Genomic DNA, 12034 nt, shown 5'->3' on the forward strand with positions numbered 1-12034 from the left:
TCTGGCTCACTCACACCTTCCTTATGTAAGCTTGTCCTCTGCTGTATCAGAACGTACACTTGCATGTCAGCTGATCCTGGAGACAGATCATACAGCGGGGCTTGTGGGCACACAGAGAACATGTTTCATACAGTAATTAGAATGGACGTGAATCAGCTCAGTGAATGAAAGTCTTTGGTCCCTTGCTCAATCCTGAGGGATACATTTGCCATCATTATCTGGATTAGTGCCACATTTAGAATAGCTTTTTTTTTTGTATATTCATTTTTTTGAATATTGGAAGAGTCTTAAAATTTCCCTGATTTAGGCTTAGGATCTGGAATCATGCAAATATCACATATTCTACTTTTTCAAAGCTCAGTTTCCATCTAACTCTTATCCAAAACCTGTCCACACCTCCATTTCATTATAAAGAGTGTATTAATGTGATGATAAATCTTATCATGAGCACCAGTGGTGCAAATTCTAGGTTTCAAGTGGATAGTGTATACTGTAGTTAGGATTAAAATCCCATCATGGAAACATTGTGTTAAATATTAAAGCACAAAGACCCACAACAGACAGAAATGGAGGGTGTGATAAGTGGTGTTGAGAAGATTGTGGAGTAGATCAGTGCTGTTATTGATTGGTCTTGCAAGGAAGACTTGCCTTTGGGTACAGCTAGAGATTTTGATTTCAGCTGTGAGATGGAGATTAAGTCTGGTGATTGAGGTATCACTATAGTATAGCTGGAACGGTGGCTGACCAAATGCAGCCATATCATCTGACTGCAGTCTGTACTACTTGCTGAATTTTGTTCTTAATTTTTTATTGGATCTACCTTAAAATATTTTATGTAAAGAGCAAACAAACAGCAGAGAAATTATTGAAAACATGTAATAACATTATTTGACTTGATCCAAACTGTTGCCACAAGTTTGAAAGCACACAAATGTGTAGGATATCTTTGTATCTAGCTTTAAGATTTCCCCTCACTGGAATTAAGAGGCACAAACATGTTCCAGCATGACAATGCCCCTGTGCTTAAAGCGAGCTCTATGAAGACATGGTTTGCGAAGGTTGGAGTGGAAGAACATGAGTAGCCTGCACAGAGCCCTGATCTCAACCCTGCTGAACACCTTTGGGCTGAACTGGCTACACCCCAGGCCTCCTCAACAAACATCAGTACCTGACCTCACTAATGGTCTTGTGGCTAAATGGGCAAATCCCCACAGCCATGCTCCAAAATCTAGCAGAAAGCCTTCCCAGAAGAGTGGAGGTTATTTTAACTGCGAAGGAGTGACCAACTTTGGGCTGGGATGTTCAACAAGCACATACGGGTGTGATGGTCAGGTGTCCTCAAACTTTTGTCCATATAGTGTATGTTTAGTGTTATGTTTAACTTTGGCAAAACAAATGATCTCCTGTTATAACACTTATGTTATAACAGCTGTAAACTGTTGCTCTCTCTTGAAGTTAATAAGACTAACAAATGCAGCTTGTCATGTTTCTGAGAAATCCCAAAGTCCTCTGTCCTGAAGACTCTTCTGTGACTGAAAACTGAAAGTTACAGCTTTACCTCTGACTGTTACAAAGAACTGACACTGGAGACTCCTTCCAAAAATGCTTCAAAAAAAGGCCTCCTCACAGATAACTTCAACATACACATGTTTTTTAAATCCTTTTATATGAAGGGTCCGCCATGCAGGTCCCTGTGTAAGTTGTTACTACAGAAACAGTGACATATTTGAACAGGCCCATTAAAGTAAACCTTTCAGGTGGAGTTACTGTCCAAGCTGCTGTTCGGATCAATCTCCTGACCAGTCAGATTCGTACATTAAACAGCACTGTGGTATAGAAATATAGATTATGCACATTAAGAAGGTGAAAGAACATAGTGTCATACTTTCAAAAGTGGCAACACTCCCATCACACTACTAAAAACTTGTAGCTATGCTGATAGAAATCAAATGATTGATTGAATATAGATTTCTTTCCGCATTCATCTTATTGAACTGCTCGTAAATGTGTTGATGGAATTATTGGCGACATCTGAATTTTTTGTCCAGTTCTCTGATGTAAACACATTAACTGCCACTACTTGGAGATTTAATGAAAGGGGATGGTGTGGCTGGCTGACATCAGTTAAATATAATGTTTTAAAACTACAGTATAGATTCTGTGTAAAATCACTTAGTTTAAACTGTGTATTTATTTTTGTTTGCTTAAGGTCAGCACTGATGTGTGTAGTATGTTTGAATTTTTTGCTGTGATGTCTTGAACCTGTATGTTCAAAATCTTAATAAAAAGATCTAAAAATAAATAACTGTGTAAAATCACAGTTTTGATTTATGTGCCGTTGGTACTCTTAAGACACAAACCATTTGAATGTCTTGCTCTGTAGCATATTGCGCATTCATTCCTTTGCTTCAGATTGTAATTGTTTAAATATTGGCTGTAGCAGATGGAAAGGGATTCAGCGCTGCTATCTGTGGTGGCTCTCAGACTGTGCACTGGGGACAGGTGATGGCCCAGTTTAGTCAGAAACACAAAACCATTGGGAACCTCCCTGCAGAGGCTTTCTTTTCTCCAATGTACCACACACACAGGAAAAAAAATTGTTTTTGTTTAGTCAACCACCACATGTCTGAGATATATATATATATATATATATATATATATATATATATATATATATATATATATGAACAAACTCAGAACAGATTTGGTGTTTTTCCTGCCTGACACAATTGTATATAAATGTTTTAATAATTGGCATGTTGTCATTTGCTGAAATTACATCCTTGGTCAGTGTAGGCCCAAAGCAGGACAATTATAGTCCTTTATTTATGTAACCTGAAGGTGGTACATTTATTACAGATGAAATTGTAATAAGTCTACGAATTTATTTCTTTTCAATTTTCAGGTTAATTCATGGTGGGCAGCTTCTTAATGGTTTAGCCGGTCCAACCCTTATGAGTGCTGGCCCTCTACTCTCCACTACATGGTTTGCTCCAGATCAAAGGGCTACAGCCACAGCTGTCGCATCATTGGTCGGCTACCTTGGAGCAGCCTGCTCCTTCCTGATTGGTCCTCTGGCTGTACCAGCACCCAATGATACACAAATAGTGGAAAGCATCACCCACTGGGACCCAGGACACATCAGGGACAGGATACAGTTTGTTCTCTATACAGGTACAGTACTGTCTCCTTTGCAAATACAAAACCCACTCTACACCAGTGCCTTTTTTCCTGCCGTGAAAAGCAGTCTCATTCCTGATACCTCAACAACATTAGACTTCACCTGTACTTAAAGGAGAGGCTGCCATTGTCCTGCTTAACTGATTCAGAAAATTAAATTATTTAAGGAAGAAAAGAAATCTAGCCCTGAAACAGAATAAAGCACTGACTTGCTGAAATGTATAAGATTCTTCTATTTGCAAAGTATGAAACAAGAACATATTCTGTTGGCTTTAGAATTCATAAGCAAATGTCCAACCATATGCAACACTAGGCAGTGGAATGGACTCATATATTTTGACATGTCCCCATGAGGAAAAAAAAAGTTATACAACACTTTTGGACTCGAATCAGTCTTCCCTAAAATAAACATTAGAGAATCTCATAATCACAAGGGCGGTTTCACAGAAATGCTATTGTTTGAAAATGAACTCAGATGAATCCAAATCATGGCCAAGAAAATTGTTTCTTTTTTAATCATGTGGATGGAGCCCAAAAAAAAAAAACTAGGCAGGAAAGATCCAACAACTTAACTGACTTTATGGCAGTGTGTCAGCATATTAAAGCCTTTTAGATCCTAAATACTTTTCTAAATAGAGTTAAAAAAAAAAACTTTGTAAAGACTTTGTATTGCAGCTTTTAAATATGTTTTACTATACATTTTGTTATCTTTAAAGCTAGTAGTAAGAAATGGAGCTGCTTACTGTGGCATTAGTAGATGAAAACACAGAAGTGCACATTGTCATTGACCTATGTAAGGAATAAAACACGAGAGGGTGTGCTGTTACAGGAAGATAATCAACGACATGGCGTGCTGCATCCCGATGAGAAGCAGCTTACTGCCCTGCAGTTGATTATTTTCCTGTAACAGCATATCCCGAAATGTTTTATTCCTCTAATGCAACAGCAATTTGCTATTGATTTTTAATTTATTAATGAAGGACACATTCTGTTTTTTAATTGTTTATAGTTACATGTAATGTTGTAGAAGTTAGTTCCTGTTATCATTTATGGTATAGCAGCTATAATGGTAGAAAACCTATTGATTGTTGCAAAGCACTGACACTCAAAGCTCCTCCCATAAATTTTAAATTACCGTCTCCTTACAGAGATCTTTACCATATCAACAATTATATGTTTTTCTTTGTTAAATAATGACACATTTTTTTATCCAGATCATGTAGCGCATCCACCATACAAGACCCTGTGAATTGGCTGTTACTATAGAAACGATAAAGTATTAGAACATTTGCATTCATTTAAATCTTTCTTTTAAATTACAGCCAACTACTGTACTTACTACTGTCTTAGAAACTTAACACCTTCTGACTAGTCAGATTTGAGAATTCAACAGCGCTGTGCTAAAAAACACAGAAATGCACTCTGTGACTGATCAAGACATAAACTATAGCATCTCAAAATTCGAGGATGTCGCATTACTTATTGCGAATATGACTGTTGCAGGGTTAATGAGATGATCACTCGCCTTGATGTGTTTCCTTACTGTACAGGGGTATAATAAATCTTCCTATCTCCTAGTTAACTCAAGATGAATGTGGCTGTTAATGATGTTGCTTGGGATCCTTCTTTCTCATGGTGCATTTAATATCCGAGATAGCATAATCAAACGTACATGCTTATGAAGTATACTTAACAGGCTTATCTTCAAGCCTGACCAATTCTGTGAGATTATAATGGAGGTAACTTACCAGTGTTTTCTGTTTTGTGTAACTGTGCAGAATTGGGGATGATTGCAGTCCTCTTTGCAGTCGTGCTGCTCTATTTCCCATCCAGGCCGCCCATTCCACCCAGCATAGCAGCAGCTAGCCAGCGACTCAGCTACAGAAGCAGCATCTGCAGATTGCTGAGGTATTTGGGTACAAACACACTCCCAAAACACACTAGCATTTATTCAAAGAACTTTAGTTATATATAGAAGTCATTTAAGATTCCCACCTACGCATAAGTGCACACAACACCAAACATTTAGAGTTTGTGTTCTTTATGGCTTCAGGGTCAAAAAGTTAAAAGTGGCTTTGTTTTATTTATCTACTAAAAATTAGTTATTCTAATTATCACGGCAGACTTGTAACCGCAGCCCTTTGTGAAACCTAATACACCTAAATGTTTTGTTGGTATAAATGGATTTTCTTCATTCATCTCCTTCATACTGTCATAAGAGTGGGCAGTCAACTGCATTTCAGTGTTTTTTTTTATGAATGTGAGGTTGTATGTAGTTACACAACATATTAAGGTTAAACAAGGGCATTTAGTTGATTTAATTCTGATCATACAAATGCCCCCAAATACCTCCTTATTTGATGCAGTAACAAAATTCAAGTTAAAACAAATTTGAAAAACTTCTGACATTCTTCTTTTCATGTTTCTTACCTTTGAGTCACATACACTGAATATCGGGAATGAATTGTGATGTAAGGAAAATGCTATATGTTACATAAGAACAAGGAACATAAGGACATAACCATCTGTAGGTGTGTATTGTAATCTAATGCAAATATAGCTCTAGTACAAAAGGGTATGTTGGTCTAACCACACAGATGGTTTCAAAAGCATTTTAAGCAACACCTCTACTCATTTAAAGATCTGGATGAGATTAATGTGGGTTTTCTAATTCAGAAGAATCAGTGAAGAGATGAATTTAGTCTGGATGTAAAGGACAGAAAATCTTAATGAATAGGGTCTTGTCATTTTGCCCCTCACCATCTGCTCCAGTTAGTTAATGCACATCAAAGATGCGGCTCTATCCCCATAGAGTAATTACAAAGTCTTAAGATGGCAAGCACTGTCCCTGCATGTTAAAAAGATCATCTTATTGTGCACTTTTACTGGCCACATGAGTCTTCAGCCGACTTCAGACTGAATGCCGTATGCACAGTTTTCCACAGAGTTTCTTCCCTTTTGATAGAGGTTGTTTATCAAAGCCAGGGCCAGTGTCACTGTTTACAGATAAGAGACGGCTGTTCCTTGCCCTGGGTATGTTTGCTTCAGCTCTGCTGGAATGGGTTGAAGGCTGCTCCCGGGAAAGAAGTGAGCATCCAACAGCATTGGCATAAGGACCCTTTCTTTTTAATCTGCCAGGTCAAACCACAGAGGGACACCAGATTTTCTGCTCTCAAACACAAATGTTCTACAGAAGATGAAATATAAATAGAGCAAACAGAAAAACAGCATACTTTCCACTCGTGTGTGTATTTTATACATACAACTAGACAGCTGATTGGAACTGCAATTGTATTGCTGATTGGAGTCTAGCTGATGAACAGCATTTCATATTGTATCAGAGTAGAGCAGCAGTGGCCTGAGCTTTGTAAAGTTTGTCCACATTTTCAGAACATTGCAGATGAGGGATGGTAGTCATTTTCTCAGAACTCTAAGTTAACTGTGAAACTAATTTCTCTTTTCAGGCTTAGATGTCTCTGGAGTTTGAAATATAGCTCATTTAATTGCTTTGAGTTTAATTTGTTTGCACAAGTCTCTCTCAGATGCTCTGAATATTATCACTTCATACCATCTTTACAAGATCCATTATTCAGAACTTGATTAGTGTGGTAGCTATGATTATTAGGATTAACTGGGCGTAGTGATTAGGAAAAAAGTATTGGTATGCCTCTTTCCTGAGGTATTCAGTTACAGCATGGCCTGCCATCAGTGAACGACAGTTAGTTGTTGCCTTGCGGACTCGTTCAAAAATATTTCACAGATAAAGTGGCTGGAATGCTTACGTACTGTATCCAAATAAGCTCTTGCTGGTGTATGCCTTTGATTTTTTCTGCTGCTGGAAGGTTAATGAAACGGGTTCAACTGGGAGAAAATGTGCTCCATCAAAACACGTTTTCTTCATCGAGGCCACAACAGCGCTTACACAGTTCTATCACATCTTCATGTGGGCAAGGGTAGTGATTTGCAACTATTCTTGAAGGTTCAGTTTGAAACATAAAGACTTTGTATTGCAGTTGTTTTCTTTCTCTCTATGTTTCCCAATGCATTCAATAAAATGCAAGATGTGAAGAAGCTTAAATAAAGGGGGGGGAAAAAAGCAGTCATCACAAATGTCTGAAAAAAGATTAACAGTGTATCTGGTGAGTTTTCGAGCTGGCTGTGGGATGTATTGTTGCTTTACAGAAGAGCTCACCCACTCAGGGAAATCAGGGAGGCTGCATTTGGCGCATAAGGAGGGTGGGTGAGCATGGCTGATGATTATAATTGGGACAGGAGTGATTGAAGCGCGGCCAGAAATCCAGGTGAGAGCGGCTGATTTTCTAAGGGGACCTTGAGAAACTCTTCGCCCTGGTGCTCTAATGCAGTGATTGCAGAGATTCTCTTAGAAATGCTAATAGATGACATAATGATATAGCCAGGGATTTTTTGTATCAGAGGATGATTAGAGACAGATCAAACTTGAGGAATGCATTAATGCTAAAATCTTAAGAATTGTGTTGTGGTGTGTCATGTTCACTTATGAGGATTGAAGGACTGGATTTCATGACTTATCTGATACTTGATTTTTGATGCATGAAGGAAAAATGGGTTAAAATAAGATGAGGCAGATAGTCCTACAAAGATTAGTGGGATTAGTGATGTTTGGTATTTTTAAGTAAACTCCCAGATACTGCATAGTGAGTACATTCTCAAGGAAATAATTGGGAAAATTTTATTTGCAAGGTGTTTAACCCCTCCCAGTAACCACTGGTGGGTCTACATTGCTCACTCTGTTAACTAAATAACTTTTTATTAACTTTTTAAGACAGATAACTGAATAATAAGGTGGTATATTAAAATTGGGTGAAAAAAAAAATAACTAAAATAAGAGTGAATCAGTGATTCATTTTGAAAAGCACAGTTGAACTTTCCAAATAATTTTATCTTTACATTTTAAGCACAAAAAACCTTCTACTTAAAGAAATGAACTACTTAGTAACAATTAAATCGCATATTACAAATATGATACTAATAATCCTTATGTAGAACTGAGATAGACTAAAAATAAATGTATGTCATGGTGACATGAAGCCATAGAAGACAAAGCTTTGTTGCTAAGCTCTTGCTCCATTCTATAATTACACTTGGCCAAGAGCTAGCTCTGCTGTCAACTCAGCGTAGCTGCTGTCCTGCACACATTTATCTCTCTGTCACTTGGCTGAAAGGCTGCATAGATTTTGTGTGTCAGGAAAGCTGAGGAGTTGGTAACAAAATAAACACTTCAGTGTGCCTTGAACACCTAGTTTTCATAAAGAGTAATGCATCTACATCTGTCTTACTACAGTGGTTATCATTGCTTTCAATTAGACTGTGTTAAATAAAAACAAAAATTAGATTATGTTCAGTATTGTCAAGAAGTGATAACCCTTAAAGACAAGAGTGAATAATGAGTTACACACAAATAGATCAGTTGAATGCATGAGGGGATGACAATGTTGACAAAGTAGAACTAAAGAAAACTAAAGCTGCAAGCAGCATTTTCTGGGGCCAAGCACCCAGACTCGGTGAGCCACACATTCACAGACGCGCTACAATTGTTGCCTAAGCAATCACAGGAAAGCAGAGCCATAACTTTAAGCAAAGGGATTCAAGAGTGATTTGTAGTTTCACTCATGATGTGCATGTTTTGACCATGGACAGTGGTGGAATTCTCTGACTGTAGGAGGAAAGCGCTAGATGAACAGATGTAGTGGCTTTGCAGCAGCATTGTTTAGACAGGTGTCAAGATGATGTGAGCCAAATATGATGAAGATTGGACAAACTTTGGAGAAGGAGTAGCAAAAATGGCAGTTAGATGTAAGCATTTTTAGCATGTTATTGTTACTTTTGACCAGTAGGTGGTGCTGGCACAAAATTTGTTGCATAGCCTCAGGTCATGGTCCTTAAGATGCCTACCCAGTTTTGTGTCAGTGTGCAAAGTCGTTGCTGAGATACAGCCTCAATTCCTGTTTGGTAGCTTTGCCATCAGATTTGTTGGCCCATTTGGAATATTCAAAATTCTTTTGATACCTTTTGTGACGCTTACTCTGAAGATGATGTTTGTGCCAATTTTGGTGATGATTGGACAAAATTTGTAGGAGGACTAGCGAAAAAACTGTTTTTGATAAAATCCAAGATGGTGGAAAATTTAATTTAATTATGCGGAAATTGACGTCATAGGGTGCATTTACCATCGACTCAGGGAGTCCAGGGATGCCTTTAAATTTTGGACACACGGTTCAAAAGTTATGACCATAAATGAACTTCCAAATTAGGCCCAAACTTGACCCGATGGTGGCGCAAGAACTTTGGCAGCACTTGGCCTAAATTTGGTCAGAATGTTTCTTAGACCTTTCCCGTGTGCCAAATTTCACAACTTTTTACCAGATGGTTCTATGGGCTCCCATAGACACCATAGCCAGAAGAAGAAGAAGAAGAACAACAACAACATCAACAACAACAAAACAGAATAACAATAGGGCGCCTACGCACTTTCGGTGCTTGGCCCCCTAATAAAGGCTGTGAGATAAGTGTAAGTGACACTGGACCTACACTACATGTCTTTTTTTTTTATGAATTAGGAATAAGGCATAGATAAGGAACCAATATTTATGAATGCAGAACAAAGGGTTTGACTACATGCCTAAATATTATAACATAATTTAGAACTGATTCTTAATTACTGCTAAATATAGGTACTAATAAATGTAGGTACTATGCATCCATAGATTATGAGTTCCCTTCCGCTACTTTATTTTTACAGTCAACTGGATGTACCTGATATGCCAGTGCAGTAAAACATGAAAAGGACATCCTAGCCCAGTCTCTCTCTGGCTGGCTATCTCACAGTGAGACCATAAACAGATCGACGCTCATGGTGTCTGAATAAATCAGTGGACCTTGTCTTGCATTCAGTCAATTGCTGCAAGGACTAATTCCACTCAGCAATAGTACTTTATTTTTAACTTGCAAATTTAGTTTCACTTTCAGTAGGTGTGCAGCTATCATTTAAACACTTCCAGACTACCAGATCTCCTCAGTCAACTCAATTACATTCCCACAAGCAGATCCACTACAGATGAAAATGTTGTTGTGTCTGTGTTGTTGTTCAGTGCGGACAAAACATTCATGATCACATGCCATGAGCTGTATTACTTTGCCGCATGCCACAAACTGAAAGCAATGCTAAGTAAGACTGTATACATCTAGATAGTACTTTTAGTAGATTTCTATTGCTTGTGCAGATTTTTAACTGTGTCATTTTAAGCTGCACACTGGCTTTGTGGGTCGCATGGTGGTTTTCTCTAGGTTCTCCGGTTTCCTCCCACCTCTCAAAATTTGGAGTGGCCATGGTTATTGCCACTAGGTGTGAATGAGTGTGTCCATGTGTGTTTGCATGGTGTTTTGCAATTTACTGCCGTCATATCCAGGATGCGTTCCCACAGGGATAGGGATAAGAATAAAGTGGTTACTGAAGAGGAATGAGTGAATTAATGAAAACTGCCTTTGTTACAATCAGCATTCTCTTATACAAAGGGATTCCTGCATGCAGCGCATCCCTGCTCTGTCATTTATCTCTCTTATCTCTCTCCATGCTATCTCTCTCTACTCAGTAACACGGTCACTCAGTCAGACCATTATACTGAAGAGAAAGCCGTAAAGCCCATTTCCCCATTAAAATTACTGGGCTGTGGAACTTATTTTGTCATTATTACTATTATTATAATTTCTAACACCCACTGAATTTTTTAATTTCTCACCATATTATTTTTACTTTATTGTTCTCCTGCTTCACATACGAGCAGGTGCGGCCTTGTATCTCATCTAGTAATATATTTACATAAGCTCAGTGTGAACACACATACTTGTGTGGAAACTTTAGCATGGAGCATGCAACCACATATGCACACATGCACATAGCCTCACATCTTTCTCTCTTCCCCACTCTTCCACACACACTCAACACAATCTATCTGTAGTCAGTTGGTGTTTCTTCTATTTTCCTGTGCTGTTTTATTGAACTTGGTTTCCTGGGCTTGATCATTACTTTGGTATTAGAAAAAACCAAACCATTTTGAACTCTAATTGTTCAGAACCCAAGTCAGTGATTATTATACCTCTTAGATGAAAACTGAAGTTTTAATCATCTTGATGTATTTAAAGCAATTATTGTAAGTTTGTAATTTTAATTAGCAATTAAAATTACAAATTACAAAAGGATATAATTAATGAGACTGATTGCTTATTAAGACTTATTATCTACTGAGGCTGGTTAATCAAACATATTTACAGTATGGTGTGTACCTTGGAGTTACAGCCCCTACATTTCTGGTGCTTCCTGTACGAAAATAGACATAAATTCTTAACATTCCTGGTACTTCCTCTTTAGATGTAAATTATTAGCATTTCTGGTGCCGAATGTGAGGAGGAACATGTTTCCTGTACATGAATATTCTTGTTTAAAGTTTTTGAATGATGATCGGGTATGTAAGGTTCAACAGACCATTACCACAAGGACAGTGAAGGCGTTTCTCATATAATACATTAGAGTAAAAGTATATCACTGCAAACCAGTGAAATATTTTGGGAAAAACTTATTTGGTTATAACCACAACCCCCAACAGGAAAAGTGTAAGGAAAATGAATGAATGAATGAATGAATGAATATTTGGTTATGTTGTGGTGTGGTGGTGTTTGTTACCAAATGACTCAATTGTAAACTGCTTTTAAACTTTTTTCTTTTAAATCACAGCTTGCTACCATCCTATTGTACTTTGACCAAAATCTGCTTACAGTAAAGCACTCCAGAGGCACCTGTGTTGCTGTACTAGATAAT

The 12034-nt window shown here is 37.9% G+C and overlaps 1 protein-coding gene across 1 annotated transcript in view; it reads left to right on the forward strand.

The window, feature by feature from the left end:
• slc49a4 (solute carrier family 49 member 4) overlaps window positions 1-12034 on the forward strand; it is a 37859-nt gene that overhangs the window by 10289 nt on the left and 15536 nt on the right. The window contains exons 3-4 of the mRNA XM_026912174.3: window positions 2906-3174; window positions 4959-5088. Coding sequence (XP_026767975.1) covers window positions 2906-3174; window positions 4959-5088 — 399 coding nt within the window. The remainder of the gene's footprint in view (window positions 1-2905; window positions 3175-4958; window positions 5089-12034) is intronic.

This window comes from Pangasianodon hypophthalmus, chromosome 5 (genome assembly GCF_027358585.1).
Source record: "Pangasianodon hypophthalmus isolate fPanHyp1 chromosome 5, fPanHyp1.pri, whole genome shotgun sequence".
NCBI classification, from domain to species: domain Eukaryota; kingdom Metazoa; phylum Chordata; class Actinopteri; order Siluriformes; family Pangasiidae; genus Pangasianodon; species Pangasianodon hypophthalmus.